Genomic DNA, 21,139 nt, shown 5'->3' on the forward strand with positions numbered 1-21,139 from the left:
GACTAGCTTAGGCTTAGCTTAGCTCCGTGTTTCAGTTCCAAGTGCTCGCAGGTGCGTAAAGTCGGAAAGTTAAAACTAGTGTTCGGGACAATAATAAGCTGGTGTCCAAGTTCTAAGTGACTTTTATTGTCGTTTGTGATATTGTGGCGGTTTTTGTGGACAAAAGAAGATGCACACTCGGAAACAGCGAAAGGAGTCCACCCCGACGAGTGGATCGGGCAGCTGGAAGAGCGGCAGCCGAGGGGACAACGCGACCGGCCGTCGCCCACCAAGACCCAGGGACCCCAGGAGGTAAGCAAGGAGTCTCTCATTGAGACGATAGAACATTGCGTGAAAACGCAAATAAATTCCGAAGTAGTGCAAAAGAATTTAGCAGACTTAATAGTAGAGAGGGTCATAGCAGCTGTAGTTGAGGCGCTTCAGCATAGCCTCAACTTCAACAGTGAAAAAGTGCATGAGTTTCAAGTGCAAATCGCGTCGTGCGAAAAAAACATTGCCAATCTTAGCACTCAATTGGAAGATGAAACTGCAGAACTGGAGCAATACCAACGTCGCCAGTCAATAAGAATATTTGGTCTCCCTGAAAAGGACAATTAAGATACCGACAAAATAGCGGTAAAACCTATCGAGGACCAGCTTGGATTGAAAATTCATAACTGCGATATTTGTCGTTCGCATAGGACTGGTCAAAAATCCAACAGTCCACGCCCTATAATCGTAAAGTTTGTCAGTTTCAGAACGAAATCCCTGGTTATGAGGAACAAAAGCAAACTGAAGGGAACCCTAATCTCCATCCACGAAGATTTGTGCAAAGCTCGGCTGCAGCGCTTGAATGAAGCAAGAGAAAAATTTGGTGCTGCCATTACGAGAGACGGGAAGATCCTCATCATAAGGGACGATCGAAGATTCTTCATCTCTACAAAAGAAGAGCTGCGGAACATGATGTAAAATGTGCCTGTTGTGTCTTGGAAACTACACGGACAATCACAATCCTTTACCGATGTCTGGTTCATGAACATTAACCTTTCATCATATGCACTTCTCAAGAAATTATATACACATCCGATTATTTTCACAAAATAGTGTTGAATCCTCATTTTTTTCACAGATTTTTAAACGTGCATATACTTTCTTCCATTTTGTCAAATTGCCTATTTCTATATTTTTTAATTGCATATTTGTATTTTGATTTTTTCTTTCATTTATACACACACATTGTTTATAAGTATTGTATTTTTGAGTACATAACATTACTAATACCCACACAATACCGTTGAAATCTACATTGTTGCCCAAATTTTTGCAACCCCAACGTATTAAGACACACACACACACACACACACATACACCCCCCCACACACACTCGTTTTGCCTATTTGTACCATTACTTACAGGTGTCTATGTAATCATTTCCAGCATTCTTGTATCCTACTCATTTTTATTAGTAGATTCTTTCTTTATAAAGTCAAATATTCATAATTACTTATATGTTCCAAACATGATGATTAAGCCACAAACAATTACATTTTGGATGACAAGATATTGTTTACCTTGTTACAATATTTAAAGAACCAATGCCTCGTTTCTGTCAGGAAAACTAAATGTATATTACAAGACGTTCCAGGCGCTAATTGTTCGGCTAAACTGGAAAGAAACCAGGTTCCGTGATTAGCTCACGTGATGAGGTCAGTGGAGTCCTCTCACCTCCCTCCAGCTTCAGGGACAGTTATTTCCCTCAGGCACCCTCACCCCTACTCCCTTACTCAGTTATTGTCAATCGCCACTCCCCAAACAGAAGCTAAGCAACGGCCTCGAGTCATTCCCCAAAGAACTGAAAGTGTGCCACTTCAACACGGAAGGTCTGCTAAATTCTTTTGACGAATTTAAATACATAATAAACAAATTAAACTTTCAGATCATAGGAATTACAGAAACGTGGCTTAAACCACATATTTCGAATAACACGGTAGCATTAGATAATTATGATATTATCCGTAATGACAGATGTGATAGGACTCGAGGAGGCGTTTGTTTATATATACACAAATCATTACAATGGAAAGCACTCGAATTGCCTATTCAAAAATATAATGACATCGAAGCCTTAGCTGTCGAGGTAACCGTACAGAAGGTGAAGGTCTGGATATTAGTTCCATACAAACCTCCTAAAGTTAAGTATACACATCTAAGCGATATTTGTGATATCGTGCAATATTTTCATTTGAATTATGCCCATTACATTGCGATTGGTGATCTCAACGTAAATATGTTGAAACAAAATGAACCCAACACGCGATTCTTAAACGATATCATTGTCGAGGCTCACGGTAAGCAAATCATCACAAAGCCCACGAGGGTAACGTCAAGGCCTTTAATCGATGTTATCATCTGCTCTGTTAACCTGAAGGTGACCAACTTCGATCAGAATATAATGTCCGGTATATCAGACCATCACCTAACATACGCCGTCTTCGGAATCAACTGCACCAAATAATATAACAAATTGGTTCAAGTTAGAAGCTTTAAGAACTTTAACGAAAGTGAGTTTAACAAAAACGCGGGAAATATTAATTAGGATCTAATATGCAGCAAACACGAATTAAACGAAGCGGTTTTTCTCTTGAACAGCAACATTAATGCGTAGGCTGACAAACAATTTCCAGTAAAAACTTTTCGAGTAACAGGATATCTGAAAAAGTAAAATTATTTTGGAAAATACGCGATTACTTTCACCTGAAGTATGTTAACACCGGAGATCAAGACGCCCTTCTGGCTCCGGTACCCCTTTCTACACCCTCGATTTCAGGCACATTTCAAATATTTTCGTGAAAATATTTAGTTCCTAATAACAAACAGTGTTTGCAAATAGCACGGAAGTTAATTTGTTAGATCTACGTGCTACGAAACTTACGTTTTTTATAAAATTAAAATTCCTTGCGTAACGCCAAAAAGATTTTTCAGAACTTCTACGATGGCTGATGATGGATTCATGTCACAGGCGCAAGTCGAAAGATTTCGGATCATGGATTCATGTCACAGGCGCACGTCTGGATTTTTTCTTTTTCTTCTTATGATTGACTTGTGCAATAGGAACATTTGCGATTGCGATATGTTATTTGTGTGATATATTGGCGGATTGGACATTTCAGACATTCGATTTCATTTATGAGCCTTCAGAAATTGGAATTAATTATTTCTTATTGGTAACTGCAGGCCGTAAAGGGGAGGGTTGTTTTTTTCTAAATGACTTGTGGGATGGGATAATTTGCGACTTCTTATTTTTATGATGGGACTGGAGTGGAGGGTGGTATTCTGTGGAAAAGGACAACAAGGACCTTCAACGTAGGATTTACTTCATTTTTGGACTTAAAAATTTAACTTCGACCCGTAATTCAGTGACTGGCCTTGGTAAAGAGAGGTAAGTTACCTTCTAAGGTTTAATTTTAGCCTTCACTTTTGGTATCTTCATGTGTCAATGCGGGAAACAGTGAGAAATAGTGTTGGGGGCATGTGACTCCGGCCAATTTCTATCATGCCTTTAAAAGGGACTCTATAGATAAAGGCGGGGCCGCAGTAGCGGTAGGGAGCGGTAAGTCAATTACCCCAGGGGTGGAGCCCGGAATTGGTGGGAAATTTGGACTCAAAAATTTCAAACGACAAAATCACAACTCTAAACGGCTGTACAGTCGTAAATACTTCTTTCCGCGCTCCATTTTTTTATTCACAATTAAGATCACATAATCTTCATAAAGATTTTTTTTTTTGAAAATTCGAGGGTGTAGAATAGGGTACCCGACCCGCGCTTCTTTCTTATAAATATTTTTAAAAACTTGCGAAAAAAGCCGTGAGAAACGCAAAATTCCACCATTATGACCGGGTTCTTAATGAGAAAGTTAAAAACGCTAGAGCATTTTGGCAGACATTAAAACGAGAGGAGGTTGTTACTAATAAGTTTAACAAAAAATTACCCTCAAGTCTACTTAATGCGGATGCAATAAATGACTTTTTTTTTTTGTAAATTCTGCTTTTCAGGAAAGAAACACTACCGAAGTTGAGAAATTAATCGAGTCATACAAAACACGGCAGACAACCGGAACCTTCAAGCTGAAGAAGGATTAATGAGACTACCGTGTTGAAAGAGGTAACAAAACTACATTCCAATGCCAAGGGTCATGATGGCATCAGTCTAAATATGTTGAGACCCTGTGTCCCGCATTGCCTAAAGAGCCTAACTCATATCTTAAACTGCTCTCTATCTCAAGGGGTATTTTTATATTTTAAATTTTATGTTTTGGGATTATTATATATATTAAGAATTATTGAATTTAAATGCTTTTTTAAAATTAAATTAAATTTTGGAAATGGTGGAAATTTTTAGATTGTATATTTGTTATAGCTAGGGTATTGGGTTTGCGAGCGAACTACAGCACTACATTTAATTTTAACTATATTAACATAAAAAACCACCTTTTTACACATAACACTCCTTTTTATATATAAAATCTTATTTCTAATATTTACAATCAAAATAAACATTCTTTTAAACACTTACAAAACTTTTTTAATTGTATATTATACAATCTTATATCAACAATATTTTTACAAAACTATAATACAATATATATAACAATTCAATAAAAAAATCAAATATTATTTTAATTTTCTAATTTTCATACCAATAACAAATTTATGGCATTTGACTCCATAAAATCACAACCTCTTCGTAGAGAAATTGAAATCTATTGGCATAAAAAGTAAGGAATTGTTATGGTTTCGCTAACGAACAGGCAACAATGTGTAAAATTAGTACATGAGAATAAATCGTGCATGTCTAAATGACTTGGTATCAAAGAAGGAGTACCACCAGTAAGTATTCTAGGATCTATCATATTTTCCCTATACATAAAAGATTTTAATGATGCACTAAAACACTGCAAATACCACCAGAATGCGGATGACACACAAATATATATACAAACACCATTAAGAAACAGTGCAATGGCCCTAGAAGCATTGCAGCAGGACCTCAATTCAATATTTAAATGGTCTGAATGAAATGCACTCAAGTTGAATTCATCTAAGTCTTACATTCGTATCGTTCTAATTCTGTAGAATGATACGCATTTTAACTCCAGGCACAAAGAGTAACCTTAAAAAGTTAGAATAATTAAAACTCACCCTCCCTACACTGAATGATTCCAAAATGCAGAAAGTAGAAACAGCACGCAACCTCGGCATAATGTTGGATGAGAATCTTTATTGGGGTTCTCGTCACACACATAATTAAAAACTGGATAGCCAAACTGAAATCACTTTTTCCATTCAAATATATGCAAAGCAAAGAAACGAAAACTCACCTAGTCAACACACTTGTAATGCCAAAAATTGATTACGCTTCCCCCGTATTTATAAACATCAGCAGTACCCTAAATTACAAGCTACAAAAACTTCAAAACAGTTGCATAAGATTTATACTGAATGTCAAAAGAAGAGAACGTATTTCCCTGTACTTACAGGAACTTAATTGGTTAAACGTTAAAAATAGGAGAACATTTTTGGCATTGTCGTCATTGTACAGGATCCTGAATAATAAGGAACAAAAATATTTATATGTTCAAATTGCCCCGTACAGGAAGAGGGGAAAACAAATGACCTTCGCCAAAAAACACAATTCACGATTCCCACACACAGAACAACACTCTATGGAAATTCTTTCGTAGTAACTGCAATAAAAGAATGGAATGAACTCCCCCACCACTGACCTCAGGGGAGCTCCACCCTGCAACATACAAAATTAACTTAAAGAAGCATCTACTGTCCAAACAATAGTGTCTGGATTTGTCTTTTCTGTAATGAATGGGAATGAGGTATTGGTTTTAGTTTTATCTCTGTAATAGTTGTATTCTAATTGTGGTTTTAGATTTAACTCTGTACCTTCAGTACATTAAATGTTTACATTATAAGTATGAATGTTTTATATTTGTTTTGTTTTTATTTTTCATCTGCAACAGTGATTTTCAAGAAGTGTAAAGTGTCAAATGTAATATATATAATATATATATATATTTTGGGGGGGGTGTTGCGAGGCCGAAACACGCCCTCTCAATAAAGACGATATTATTATTATTATTATTATTATTATTATTATTATTCACTACTATGTCCTGAATTGTGGAATCTAAACTTCGAGACAGCTCTCGAGAAATTATGATTTATTCTGGAGATCAAAACGGACAATAGCTTATGCGGATTAATTATAGAAATTAATTCAAGAACAGAGTTAGAAAGTAAGTCCAGTACGCGTATTGCCGTGATACTGCGAAATCGACCACTGCCACCCAGAAGACCTAACTAACTAACTAACTCTCTAGCCTTCTTAAACCCGAAGGTTCATGGCTGCAGCAACACAGGCCTTCCATCTTTCCCTGTCCTGAGCAAGATCTATATACTCTTTTCCATCCCTACAGATTTCCCTTAGGTCCATCTCAACGTTTTCCCTCCAATTTCGTCTTGGCCTTCCTACAGGTCTCTTACCATCAGGTTTCCTGACAAGAATTCTGTAAACTCCTTTTTCCTCTCCCATTCGTGCCACATGGCCTGCCCACCTAAGTCTTCTTGATTTAATTATTCTAATAATATCTGGATATGAATACAAATTATGTAGTTCTAAATTATGTAACTAACCTTCTCCACTCACCTGTCTCCTCAGGTGTCGGGCTCCGTCAGTTATCGATGGTTCCTTCTTGATCCCAAACCACACATACTACATAATGAAGGTGTACGCACCGGTGTGGTTTGGGATCAAGAAGGAACCATCGATAACTGACGGAGCCCGACACCTCTGGAATTTGATCCACTTGTCCCGATTTCTCCCACACCACTTGCGAGATCTGATTGATAGGGTCATTCAACAAAACGCATTCTTCGCCCATCCTGAAAATCTCCTGCTGGCTTTAATAACCGACCAAAACCCAGAAATAAGAAGTCTTGGTTGGCAAAGAATTAAGAAAGCAAGAGGATTGAAAAAAGGTAAAAGAATTCGCACTTTTGTTTTACCAACCATCAATTTTAATGCAGACCAATACTATGACATGGTTGATTGGGCTTCATGCTCCCTCCACGAGCCTCCGTTGACCAATAATATTACAAATGAAGAAGTAGATGACTACATTAAAAACAAAAAAATAGCGGAAATTCAAGACTTCCCCTGCCACACCCAAGGAGTGGAGTGACTTGTGAAAATTATCACAGAGGCTGCTTCTTCCGTTTTCGGCGCCAGCGCACGTGATGGTTCCATCAAAGCGAAATTGGAATCTAGAGAACATATGCCAACATTTCGAACAAAAAGTGACTGTAAAGTTCAAGGAGAAAACTAGAAGAAAATCTTGGCCTGCCCCTTAGTAAAATTATGTTTGCCAACATGGGTGGAGCTCGTAGTCCAACCACCTCCTCGTGGTGAGCTCTGGGTTATTTTCAAAGCATAATAAGCTATGAAAATAAGCGAAGCGCTGGACAGTAATTGAGGAACTGTTAGCAATTAGAATGCCAAAATATGTTATTTAGTCTTTTATATCGGAAAACTTTCGAATAAAACACAAAGTCGAAACCAATTGGAAACCATCAATAGAAAAATGGAATTTTTATCCTCAAATTGACAATTTTTGACCTAAAGCATACGTAAACAGCATAGAAAACAACCCCTAAGGCACGAATGTAACATATTTGCCATAAACAAAACAATAAATGACCATAATGCAGAAAAAAGACATGGAATGGCCAAATAATGACATTTTTGTGAAATTGTTGTGCGTGTTGCATAACCAAATTACTATCAAAACTTCAAGGTTGATGCGCGCCACCTAAACGACCTCCAAAAAATCTGAAAAAAAAAACAGACGTGTTTTTGGTCACAAATGGCCACTTTTCCGCACTAGCCACCTTAAAATTTCGAAAAAAAGTTTTTTTTCGATACATCCTAATGTAGATGCTAATTCCACTAGGATTCAACTTTCTTTATTTCGTGTTTTCTTCCGTTTTTTTTTATTTTCATTGTATTTTTAGATATTGAAGTTTCTATTTTTTAATAGCTGTAAATTATTTTCGTTATTTTAAGATGTTTTCCTTCAATTTGTTTATGAAATATATGGTTTTTGGTTATTTTATTCTTCAAGGTTGTCTGATCGTTGTGCGATAAGGGAGACCCTGACTTCACTTGTCTTCTTTATCACACGTGAGGACAACCTTGCGTTGTTACTTTTCTCGAGGAATGCCTACGTTGTTAGGTTAGGTCCGTTAGGTTTGGTTATCTTAGCATAAATACACTGTAAATGTATTATTTATGCTAAGATAACCAAACCCAACAACCCTTATTCTATAACAAATTAGGCATTTAACTTACATCTTCACGCAAATTAGGCTCATTATGTTTCATTTTTAATGAAGGTTCCTCAAACTAACAACTATGTTTTTTCCACTTCCAATTGTTTTTTCACCATAAATCAAACATTTCTGGAATCCTTGATCCATACCCTTTCCAACGATGTATCATACATATTTGTATTAGAAAGGGTCGATTCGACATCCTTACCCATTGCTATTTGTTAGTATGATCTGGTATTTTATTGCACGAACAGTAAGGAATAACTGTAATATTAAAAAATCGACAGGCGTTCGTTTACATCAGATAAATCGTGACGAAAAAGTAAGATCAGAATTTCTGTTATTTCTGAGTAAGTCTTTTATCTGTGGGATAGTCGTTGCAGAGAATCATTCGAAGAAAATATTATTATTAGGGAACCGATTAACCGACCGATTTTGAAATCGATTGATCAATTCGATTAAAATGTGACGTTAGATACACACTATTCAGCTGTGATCGACAGGTCTTTGGTAACTGCTTCAGTTACTGCTACGTTCTGTGGGTTGCTTAAATCTACGTGGCTGGTAGAAGTTGTCATTGGAAATGTACTATTAAAATCCGCCAATAGCCGTAAAGTTAGGCAACACACATAACGCCTTCCAGGGAAGCGAGCATTTCAGGATCTGTGTGTCAAATTTTATTGCCGGTAACTACATTGCTACACTCTATTATCTATAAAAAATATAATTTAAAATGATAGTTGGTTTTTCTCCAATTTATAAACACTGTTTAAATCGCTTAATCGATTAAATGCTTCCGGTTAACCGATAAAACTTTTAGTCGATCCCCATTGCAAATTTTTATTATGAAAAGTTTTCTTTTTAACTTTTATAGTTAAAAACGAATGATAAAGTGTGTGATGCAACAAAACCGTAAAACTATATGTCAAAGAAGGTGTCTTTCTTTATATACTCCTCACAAAAAGTCTGGAATATTGTTATACAGTGGAACCTTGATAACTCGAACTTGAGGGCGAAAAGAAAACATTCGAGGTATCAAGGATTTCGACTTACCAAGGTTCGAGTTATTGAGAGCCAAAATCGCCGACTTCGAGTTATAGAGGTCTAAAGTTTACTGACCCTTCTGAACGTCGGCAGTACGTATTTTGATCACCTGACATTGTACGTACACACCCTACACTTCGACTTATTGAGGTCCGTGCGACTAAAACTTCGAGTTATAGAGGTGGTTAGAATTTAACTTCGACTCATAGAGGTTTTTCATAGTCTACCTTCGAGTTATTGAGCTCGAACGGCATCCCATAAACTGTACAAAAAGTCGTTTTATCAAGGTTTTATTCGAGTTTGTGAGGTAAAATTAGTATTTAGTGGTATGGACAATTCAAGGGGATTCCAAAAAATTCGACTAACCAAGTATTTCGAGATGTTGAGGTTCGAGGTATCAAGGTTCCACTGTATTAGACAACAGGTGATAGACACGGCCTTGTAATGCCACAACTACATGGTATCTGTCTGGTGGACGTTCTCGTCTTTTCGCCGACATATTCCACCATGTCTATCACATATTGCCAAACATAAAATATTCCAAACTTTTTGTGAGGAGCGTATTTTCCTTTGTTGACTAGTTTTCTGACGCCTCGTATGATTTTGTGCTCCCAGAAATCCTGCTCCTCACATTACAGCCTACTCAGTTTTGTGGTTATTGTGACACTGAAAATAAGTGAAAGATAGGATTTGGCGAAATTTACGGACAATTTGCTTGTTCCATACCTGCTCCTGATTGGTGTGGATTTCAGCAGTATTCTGTTTGTGAATGAAGCGAACAGCAGTACAAGCTTAACCCCCCCCCCCCCCCGCCCACTTTTTCCGTGCAACGTCAAGGGACCAGCAAAAGGACAAGGGAAAATGAAAATATTGTAGGTTTACTTGAGAGGTAAATAAAATAAATATGTATTTAGAAAATAGACAGTGAAATTTTCAGCGAAACCAAACACCGATGTGAAGCAGAGGGTAATTTTTTTTGTAAGTTCGTCGGGTGAACCTAATCTAATCTATAGCTTGAGATGAGCATGCATTTGAAAATAACGATATTCTTATTAAGTTAATTACAAAACAACCATTTTAGCTAACCACAATTAGCTTTTACACACACATACATTTCTAGAAAGAGAATGAATTTGGTTACTTAAGTGAGGATTGGCAATACTAGTCAACAATGATTTTGTTAAAAGAAAACTTTTCACCGATTCTTATGTTTTTGGTGTGCTGATTCTGACTAGAAAGTCAGAATTTATCTATGGGGCTCCATTTTTATTTAACGCGTTTACATTTTTCTCCTTGTAGACCATTTTTATCATTAAGTTATATTTATAGTAGCAAATACAAGCATTATGAGTTCCAAAACATAAATAAAAGTTATTTTCCATTTAACAGAGAAAAATTTAAAATTTGTTATCCAGTGAATCATTGACATACATTGGCATGCCCAGGAAACAGTTGTTGCCACACATGTCAAACTTTCCTTTAAATAATCGCAACCACGAAATGCCGATATTTGAATATGGTAAAATGTGTATAACAATGATTGATGATAAAACTCGTAACTCCATCCCTTAACCCTCGGAATACAAAAGGGGAACATTCTGTACCCCACGCATATATTTGTAGCTGTATTTTAGTTCCAAAACAGGGATTTTTTGTAGCTGAATTTTTTTGTTAAATGTAAATGACAAGCAGTACCTTCTTCGAAAAATTTGCTATGAAAAAAAAAAAACGTTTTTGGTGTCTGGGGTCCAAAATGTACCCCATTCGTATTCCAATAATGAAAGTAAATGCAGTGTTTTGAGCATTAGAAAAGTTGTTTGTCAACTACATTTTTATTTAATGTGTTATATACTCTCTCAGTTTGTTTCTATTGTAGATATCATTCAAAATCATTAATCATTCAAAATCATGAAAGCTACATATAGAACATGAATATAAATGACTGCGTTTATTACACATTATTTATACTTGTAACTTGGGAAATATATTAGAAAAATACTCTCTGTATGCTATTTGAAAAATTATCATTTTTAAACGCGAAATAAAGAAAAAAATCATTGGGATCCAAAATGTACCCCATTGGTATTGCGTGGGTGTTGTTTTGCTTGGTATTTCGAGGGCAAACTAATAATATACTTACATTAAATCAACTATTTAATACTAGACCATGCGTTCACGCTAAGACAGCACTTACTACCATTAGGTTAAGTACCACATATGGACGCAAAAGAATCATGAAAGGAAAGTTGCAAGGAAATTATGGTCGGTAACCATTTCAGAATTTGTCTGTATTGACTGAGGAAAACTACGGAAATCATTCGTAGGTCTTTTGGTGTAAGATGATGTTACTTGCATTATTACTGTATTTAACTCCAGTCACCAATTATAAAAATAAAGTTTCACTGTAAATTAAGTATAATAATGAACCCAAGTAAAATTCTTAGTATTTATTATAGGCAGTGTGACATGTACAATAAATAAATCGATAATAAATATTTTTTAAATAATTATTGCGGATCCATAGAAACACGAAATGAGTGATGCCTCCGGGTGAAGGAGGCTAACAGTAGCAGGAGTCCTTGGTGTTGGAGTACACCCAAGTCAAGTATCTATTCACCCTGGTGTACACTCCGGGACGGTTGGGCCTTGCGCAGCCTTCGCCCCACGACACAATTCCTGCGAGAAGTAAATATCGAATTAGTGATAAAATAAGTTCGAATAAGACATATTCATGCAAAATGTCTCTCTTTGCGTAATTTACATCATGTGCAAACTAAATTAGTTCAGGAAAGTAATGTTATGGAAATTAATGTCGTCTTTCTTTCAGGAATTTCGTTGAATTAAAAGTTAAAATAATGGTATAGTTCCCCGAGTATGTGTATCACCGTGCCATGAAGGCACATTTAGAGGATGTGGGGGTAGGGACCCACACATTCTTGATCTAGGCAATTTCGGAGATGATATGATCAACACTGCGCTCCGGCCGCCTTTACCCTCCAGAGTTGTCCCCAGGTACTCATTTATTTGAGGCTGGGTGAACCCCAGAGCCGTTTTATGCGAAGACAAGACGAGAAAAATTCCGAACTTAGATCATCCACCCTGGGAATCGAACCCTTGATTCCCGCGTGACATTCAGATGCTCTACCTACTTTTTCCCCCAAAAGGAATACCCCTAAGCAGTAGGTTCCCCCGTATTTCACTTTTTTCTCAGTTTTTTAAAAATTACTCGGTTTTTTTCAATTTTCAGTTTTTCTCATTTGGACAAACACAAATATCCATGTCTTACTCGGGATTCGAAATCTGGGACCCCTGGAGTCGCAGCGCGCTGTACTAACCACTCTGTCATGGAGGTCGATTTATATATAATTACGTATTATATTAATAATAATTACGCTTCTGATTCGTTTGCCTACCTGCCAACTCGTGCTTGGTTCCATTCTGGACGTGAAGAGGGCCACCGCTATCTCCCTGTAAAGGTAAAGAAGTACAAATGAGAAAGGAATTTACAATTTTTATACAGTATTACATAGTTGATTAGTAATGTTTCTTATTTAAAACTTCCATTTTGAAGTTTGCTTCAAGTCCACTTTATGCACAGATAGGCTGATCGGGATTGGCCATACTGGTTAAAGTGGGATCCGTATCCGGGAACCCGATTACAAGGCGACAACGTTACCACTATGACATTTAGCAGGATGGTTTCACGTTATAAGCTATTTTCTTTCAACACCCAGGCCGCGGCCCGGTACTGGGCCCCGGCATCAATTATGACGAGAGGTTCTTCTGAAATCTGTAATTTTAATTTTTTGTAGAAATTCTCATTTTATTTCGTAGTGGAAATATTGTGATTACAACAATATTGAATGAGTCGAAAGTTCAGATGCAGAGAGTCTAAATAAAATATCATTTTTCTTAAGAATGAAGTTGCAATGCATAAACATTTTCTCACTACAGTTCTTCTCCCAGGAACATAAAATAAAAATGAAATTAAAAATCTGAGTATGTTAATGTAATTTTCCAGTTGGTATTGATTGGAATTTTATGGTGTTCAAAATGTAACATGCCACTGAAATCAGCACCTACCAAATTAATGTAATGACGATGGCCTGAGGAAACTACAAGATTCCATTGGATCCAGTGGTTGACAACTAATTTAACCTAATTTTATATTTGTCAATTCTAGAGAAAATCGAACAATCCTCTTTTGAATTGAATTATTCTTTTAAGCCCACTTATTGCACAGAAAGGCTAATGAGGACTGGACCTACAGTTTAAAGTGGGATCCGAACCACTGTGCAGTGTGCCTCCACCGGGTATCGACCTCGGAACCCCTTGACTACAAGGCGACGAAGTTACCACTACTCCATCGGAAATACAAATATTACTGTTTATGATTATGCTATAATTTATTTATTAATATTTAATTTCAATTGTACAAAGTTAAGGAATTAGAAAGGTATTTATGAGTAAAATTGTTGGGAGCTGGACATCGATCTTTAATAAAGAATTTACCGGGCCGCAGTCTTACGGAGGTTGGGAACCGCTGTTATAAGTTTCCACGTGGGAACTAATAGAATTAAGAATTAATGGATTGAGAGAAGAAAGAGCATGCGTTGGTTACCTGACAGGAGTCCTTCTGTCCCTCTGGAAACCCTGCGCAGAGCATGTTGTCTGTGATTCTGTGTCCATACTGGGTATTCCTGCAATCCTTGTTGGACATTATAGGGACGGTCACCTCCTGGAGAGTGGAAGATGGGGACCCAGATTCCGCGGTCTTCCCCCAGCCGGTCACTATGCCGTCTTTCCCCGAGAAGTTCTTTCCTGGATGAAAATAAATATGTTAGAAGTTAATCATCATGTACAAATTAGCTAGAATCTGAAAGCGCACATGCTCGCATGTGACATGTAAAATTTGTGTTTCAGCTACATTCGACTGTGATAGTTTTCAACTAACAAGGTTTGAGCTGAGCGAATCTCCTTAGACGCAGAAAGCTAAATGCATTAAATTTATGTCATGTATCAGAAACTCATCGATTGATGCACTAAAGTGTTTTGAATTGATAGATATATTTTACTTCGCTTTTCTGCCACTTTTAGCTAATCGCCAAGATGAGGATGAATGAAAAGTAATTACATGAAATGAATGATATGACAATTACAAACACATATGGATAATACACAACAAAGTCCTACAGAGGATGATACTGGCCGTGGGCCCAGACGCCAGAGCCTCGTTAGTCTGCAAAATGCAGTCCAGGGTGTTCTTTGGCTTTGCCAAGCTCAGGTTTATACCGTAGTTTGTTGCTATGCAAATTATGGATATATCAAGTTTTTACAGCACATGATAGTAGTTTCATAAAATACATACGAAGTCTCATATAAAAAAGAAGCATAACAGCGGTGTTGGTGTACAATTTCATAGCACAGAAACATAAAAAGAAAAGAGGAAAATGATTATAAATGTTTTTAAAGTCGGGAATGTAATAATATATGTATATTGCTTTTGTATTTCTTTGTGTTAAAAGCGAGTTCGAAGTACTGAATAATGTACCTTTTGTTGGCATACACACTGGACGCATCTTGCCCTTCATTTCAACCGGGGAGTTCAACTGAATCAGAGCGATGTCGTTGTTAAAGTTGAAGTTGCTGTATTTCCCATGGCGGATGATGTTGGACGCTGTTCTCACAATCAACTTTGAATCATGATCTTGTGTTCGATCGTGGCCCATCAGTTTCACTTTTATTTTATTCCGAGAAAACCTGGAAGAAATTCAGAAACTTAGAAGTTTTTTTGCACAGCAGTGATTACCAGCAAGATATAAGATTCACCTCGAAGGTTCAATTTTTATAATATTCTTTAGACACATTTAAAAGTAAGACAATTAATTAATATACTGTAATGAATATATATTTTAGTATTAAATTACTAAAACTACGTAACAAATGTTCAGAAAGAACATCCTTCATCTTACCTACAATTTTAGCTTATTGAAAACTGACGTGTATAATCGATTTCTAATTAAATTTATAGTCCTATCAAAGTGATTGTATGGTTGTGAAACCTGAAATTGCCTTCATAATTCAGAGGAAGTACGATTACAGTACTTACATAAGTATTATACTTCTAGCTCAATATCTTGGTTTTAAATAACAAGTTGAAAATGATATATTTAAGTTTTAACAATGATTAACTAGCTACTATTGTTGGACACTTTCAAGAAATCTTTACACATAAAAATGTAACAAAATGATCCCTCACCCATCAACGCAGTGAGCTGCTGTGAGAACGTAGTTGGGGTTGATAAGACTAGCACCACAATAGAACTGGTTGTCATAGTGCAGTTGCGCCATCCAAGGATACTGGTTGACTAGAGTTTCTTTGCCACCCACGATCCTGATGAAAGTGTTCACATCGCCACAACCTGAAAGGCAAACCAAGAATTTTATACATAATGTATACAGGTATATTGTTATCTCACTTTTGTATATAATACCCGATCAATGTGTTCTGTTAAACATATTAGTTCATTACGTAAAATGAAAACTCAAAACAATAAAATCTCAATGCGAAATCATATTTCCTGTTAGGCGTATCACGAGGAAGACAAAGACATCTGTCAAGTACAAAGGTTTCCAGGTTGCGAGTGGTCAGCGAACCCTGTTCAAATCACGGGTGTATCATTTGGTTTGTCTCATTACTCATTTCCTGAATTCATCATTCACATTTATCGTCGCAAAAGGTAGAAAAGTAAAGTAAAATAACTTAAGTACAAAGAAGGAAAGAAGGAAAGAGGTAGAGTCAAAGAGAATTGATGAAGGCAGAAACTCTCAGAGTTACCATGAACATTCTCCTCATACATTCTAATTTTTGACGAATTGGTGGGTTGAATGTAGTAGATATTTGCGGATTTTTTTAAAATTAGGAATTTTCCTAATAATTTTAGATTTATGTTTGTATGATAATTCTGAAAATGATCGGTATTTCTAAAAAAATGCATAAACCAATTTTCATTTCCGAAATTCTCTAACATGAAATACAATTCTCACCTTTACTTTCATATGGTGTACTTTGTGCTTAATTTATTTACATATTAAATGCTACTAATGATGATAAAGCAAATCCAAGATCGAAAATGTTGAAGCCGCAAATGTAAGAAAGATACGTACTGCATTCAGTGTCGCACTTCTGAGGCTCTATGGACTCATCCTCCTCCTGCTCCCCACTGCCGAACAGCCACTCCAGGAACCACTTCTCCTTGTTCTCGTCGGTGGTGCTGGGGGTATCCGACTGGAAGAAACAGGAGATTAAAATAACACACAGATTTCTAACAGAAATTACTATAACGTTGTGCAATTTTTTCCTTATACGTTTTGTATTATAAAATGCTTAAGTCCCATCTTTATGCCATGAAAATATAGTAACTGCGTGAGGATGAATGTGAGTGAACGAAGATAGTGGCTGTTCGCCCGGTCTCTGCATTTCCATACCCAATGATTGCATCAAATATGCTTAAGGAAGGAATATTAACAATACTTAAACGAGCACAGGAGCTGAAGTGTCACGGCATAAAGTTTATAATCAAATATAACTGAGATGAACTGAATCAACAAACTTCCAGAAATAATTGTATTGCAAGATAATAAGCGCACGTGACATCTGCCATTTGCTCTTTTAATTTACGTTAGAAACTCACAGATACAAACAATCGAGTGCAGTGTAGTAATGGCAGGGAATTAAATGTAGGGTACGGCATTTATTACATCCTGTTATAATGCAACTCTAAAAATACGTAACACAGCTCGATAAGATGCCACATGTCCTGGGATTCGAATCCTGGCCTGGACATGGTTGTTCTTCGGATTATAGTTTCATCCATTTCATCATACCATCAGTCATCCTCATCGTCGCGATTAGCCAAAAATGACATAAAGAGTGACGCCTATATTTTTTTTTTTAAAAAAAACTGTATATATATATCTACTCATTTCTGAGTCGGCCATTCGACATGCTCGGTCATTGAATGAGAATGCTTGTAAGAGCAACGAAATATTTTTTTAATAACAGTTTACTATATCGTAGACAATTCCAGGTGATATATTGTAGCATCTTTGTAGATATAATTCAGCTATAATGTAAGAAAAATACTCATAATATGGCAAAATTTTGCATATTTTCCTGAGAAACGGGTTTGAAAAATTTGTCGTAAATGTCTCGAAATGTTAACTTCACATCGGCAAACACGGACGGAAGTAGCTTGGGCTTATGTGACTTATGCCATACTTTTGTGCCCCGGTGCTATAAATCACTGCAGAAAATAGTTGCAAAAATTTGTGCAAAATCAAGGAAACAAGCCACAGGCAGACTCTTACAAGAGTCGGGAACATCGGTGTGTCTAGTGGTAGACACTACAAGTTCAGAGAAGACTAGGAGAAAGATGAAGATATAGTTCTTTTTAATGTCCTAAACTGTAGGCAACTTTTACTTTTCAAGTGGAATAGGACGTTTGTTGAGTGAATAAATAGTGATAGTAATATGAGTAGATCATGCTCAAAGATTAACTTCCATGGCTTGCTTAAGGATTCCAAGTCAGTATACCTTCTGTATAGCAGTATGGTCAGTGTGCGAATTAACGGGGGGAAGGAGGGGGGATGGCGGGGATTTTCTCCTCACAAAATATTTCATTCCCGGCAAAAGAAAATCTTTTTTATCCCCGTCAGGGATGTTTTTATCCCCCTCTAAGAAAATTAAAAATAATAGTATGCCATTCCTTAACTATGTAATAAACACAATTGAAAAATCATTCGTGTCCAGTCATCAATGATTTTCCTGCAGTAAAGTATGCAGCCTTGTGCATTAAGGAAGCAAGTAATCAACTCCACGAGGCGTACAACAGCAGGCTGTTTTCACTTGGCATACTGCTCACGACCGGATCAAGAAAGTGTGGGGCGTTACCCCCACATCCCCTATACGCCTTCATGGCGTGGTGCTAAGCACAGGGTAACACTTTACCTTTTTTTACTTGACAATGAAAATACTATCAAGTTTTCGGTGAAACTAGATTGATAGCTCTTTTTGTGTAGGAGTTTGGGTTTTCTTAGAATGTAAATATGCTGCTTCTAAATTACGTGTTTAAATGTTATCATAAGATTTAATGAACTAGGTTAGAAATAACGTTCGAAGTTACTGAGAACCTCAAGACAATAATTTATTTTACTGACTGGTATCGTGTACAAGTTTACATACACAAAAAACATATCTCTCGAGATGAAATCCCAAGTAGGCTACACCACTGAGGTGTCATCCCCACCAAAATAAAAAGTTCAATTCGCACATTGCTTATGCTATGGGCCGAGCCACCATAAAAAAAGGTTGTAGTGTGCATAGAAACTTTAAGAGTGCAGACGTTACTTACCGGTGCTCCCGCTATTTGAGCTACAAATAGACACACCAGAAGGAATCTAAAATAGGAACTCATTGTCATCGGTTGATGCGAATGCACGTTCACCTAGTGCGTGAGAGATGCTGAGAAGTTGGAGTATCTGCTTTGAATATGTAATGATAGCAATTGCCGCTCGTATTTATACAAGGATTATCGTGGTGCACCTAATTATGAGGAGGCATGGTTATTTGAGGGTCGGCGGTTGAGACAGCGCTTGTTACACAAGGCGTATCGGCTACCAAGGTGACAAAACATGTCAAGGTGGGCGGCGGCGACCATGAGGGCGGACGCACTCGCACGTGCCTCTGGGGAGATATCCCATTAGACCTTCTTTTGTTCTCCTTAACAAGTAGGAGGGGGAGATAAAGTTATGTTCTTGTGTCCAGTAGCCACCAGTGGCACTGTTGCTTCATTGCCACTGTTGTCACCTGATTCTGAAGAATTACCGGTAGATCTAGGTCAACAATCAGAAGCTAAGAACATCCCCGAAAAGTAGCCTCACTTTCTATGGCAAATAATGATAAACGTCTCGTTTCTTTTCTCAGTATTAAGTGGAAATATTTTAAGAAGTGATGTGAATATTACATTCATTGTACCAACATACAGTTTCAAATACAACACCATTTCTGCTATGAACGTTTTTGATTCAAGACGAATAATCCAACATAATTTTGTGTGTATGTGTATTTATGTTAGAGTGCTGCATGGGACCACTTTTGCTCGCTTGTACTCGAGTGTAGCGTTTACAACTCACAATTTTAATGTGGCAATAATCATAGACACATGCAAAATATCCGTCCTGGCAGATTCGGCCCATAGTCATCTGTTTCATTTTCATATGTAGTGGTAAGATAGATTAAACTACATTTTAACATGGAGATAATGACTATGTTTACTAAAGTTTCAATTTCATTACGTCTTTAACTTCACGATCCATATTTAAGGTCCCACTACCACATACCAATTATGGTTATACCTTTACTACTGGGCTGGTAAACTACGTTTACCGCTCGTTTTGCATGTTGAAATGTTATTCGCTCAAGCTGTCATTTTCGTGAGCTACCGTGCGAACTATTTGCCGCTTGAGAGAAAAACGCTCATTGCAGCACTGTAATTTATGTAGGCTATGTATATATATACAATTAATAATATATGACTCATTTCTACTTTTAATGTTTATTGCGTGGCGTTACTAGTACTAGATTCTAATTGGTTGTAATGCGATATTTATTTCCGTCCTGTATGTATGACATTACGTTCGTTAGTTCATTTGATAACTGAATGAAATGATAGAGATTTTGTTGCAAATGAAGGCCATCGACGAAGTTAAGTGAGGGAAGCCAGTAATAAGTACGTGAAACAAGAAAATCCGTAGAATGTCATATTCTCACCATCAGATGTCCTGGTGGCAGAGCACGTTGGGTGGACAACTCACGAACTATGTTCCCAAAGATGTCGAATGTTAGTCCCGCACGAGCATCAATATCATCTAATCTATCAACCATATCGTCATGATTATCCAAAAAATGGTTGGAGAGAGGGACATAGAGTAAGACAAACACGAACGCACAATATTCTCAATAGTTGTTCCAAGTGTACTCATGCAAGAATTTATTAGAAAAATTATCAGCACGTCACTAGAGGTTGGAACGGTCATAAGATCTCTATTATCTCAATCGGTTATGATTTTAAAATTTCATATTCAACTATATTATTTATAATATGATCAACAAGCTTTGCTTATTTGCACTTTTACAAGTGCTACCGATGTTACCTTCGACTGGCTTTAATGTTAATGCCTATTTAATTGTCGCGATTGTTAATTTTAGATTAAAAAATTGAATATAATGTTTTTAACATAAAAACATGCTATTCTGGCTGTTTGGTTTTGATTTAAGTTGGTGTTTTAAGTCCACTTTATGCACAGTAAGGCTAATCGGGACTGGGCCTACGGTTTAAAGTGGCATCCAAACCACTGTGCCATGTGCCTCCACCGGGTTATTATGGCTCTTGAATTATTTTAAAGGAAGATGTCAGTGCATAAATACCAGAAAAGTAGAATGAAGTTGATATTCAAATGAGATCCGGAAGTTGGTGGAAAGAGGTGAGAAGCTTCAAACAGGTGTCAGTTGCGACCCGCATGTGGAACAAATGGGAAGTGAGCGGTTGGCAAAGTTTGATAGATTGACGTGCCGAAAACAAAAGACGTGAACATGTATTCACAATTGAAATGACTTAACCGGATGTTTTATCTCTAATTTATCCTTTTCCTCTAC

General features: G+C 36.9%; 1 protein-coding gene across 1 annotated transcript; it reads right to left on the reverse strand.

Moving 5' to 3' along the window:
- Positions 1 to 11,983: 11,983 nt before the first annotated feature.
- LOC146003448 (trypsin-1-like) lies at positions 11,984 to 20,368 on the reverse strand. Its single transcript, XM_083141732.1, has 7 exons — positions 20,255 to 20,368; positions 16,591 to 16,711; positions 15,683 to 15,845; positions 14,975 to 15,183; positions 14,045 to 14,244; positions 12,837 to 12,891; positions 11,984 to 12,099 (listed from the first exon to the last, which is right to left on the reverse strand). The coding sequence occupies exons 1-7, from the start codon at positions 20,366 to 20,368 to the stop codon at positions 11,984 to 11,986; spliced, it is 978 nt and encodes a 325-aa protein (XP_082997858.1).
- Between the last annotated feature and the right edge of the window lie 771 nt (positions 20,369 to 21,139).

Source organism: Lepisma saccharinum, chromosome 20 (genome assembly GCF_977018435.1).
Source record: "Lepisma saccharinum chromosome 20, izLepSacc3.1, whole genome shotgun sequence".
NCBI lineage: Eukaryota > Metazoa > Arthropoda > Insecta > Zygentoma > Lepismatidae > Lepisma > Lepisma saccharinum.

Coding starts and splice junctions, on each gene's coding strand:
- LOC146003448 (XM_083141732.1), bottom strand. CDS start 20,368: ATGGTTGATAGATTAGATGATATTGATGCTCGTGCGGGACTAACATTC. Junction 16,712..20,254: donor TGCCACCAGGACATCTGATG/GTGAGAATATGA, acceptor TGTTTCTTCCAG/TCGGATACCCCCAGCACCAC. Junction 12,892..14,044: donor GACAGAAGGACTCCTGTCAG/GTAACCAACGCA, acceptor TTACCTTTACAG/GGAGATAGCGGTGGCCCTCT.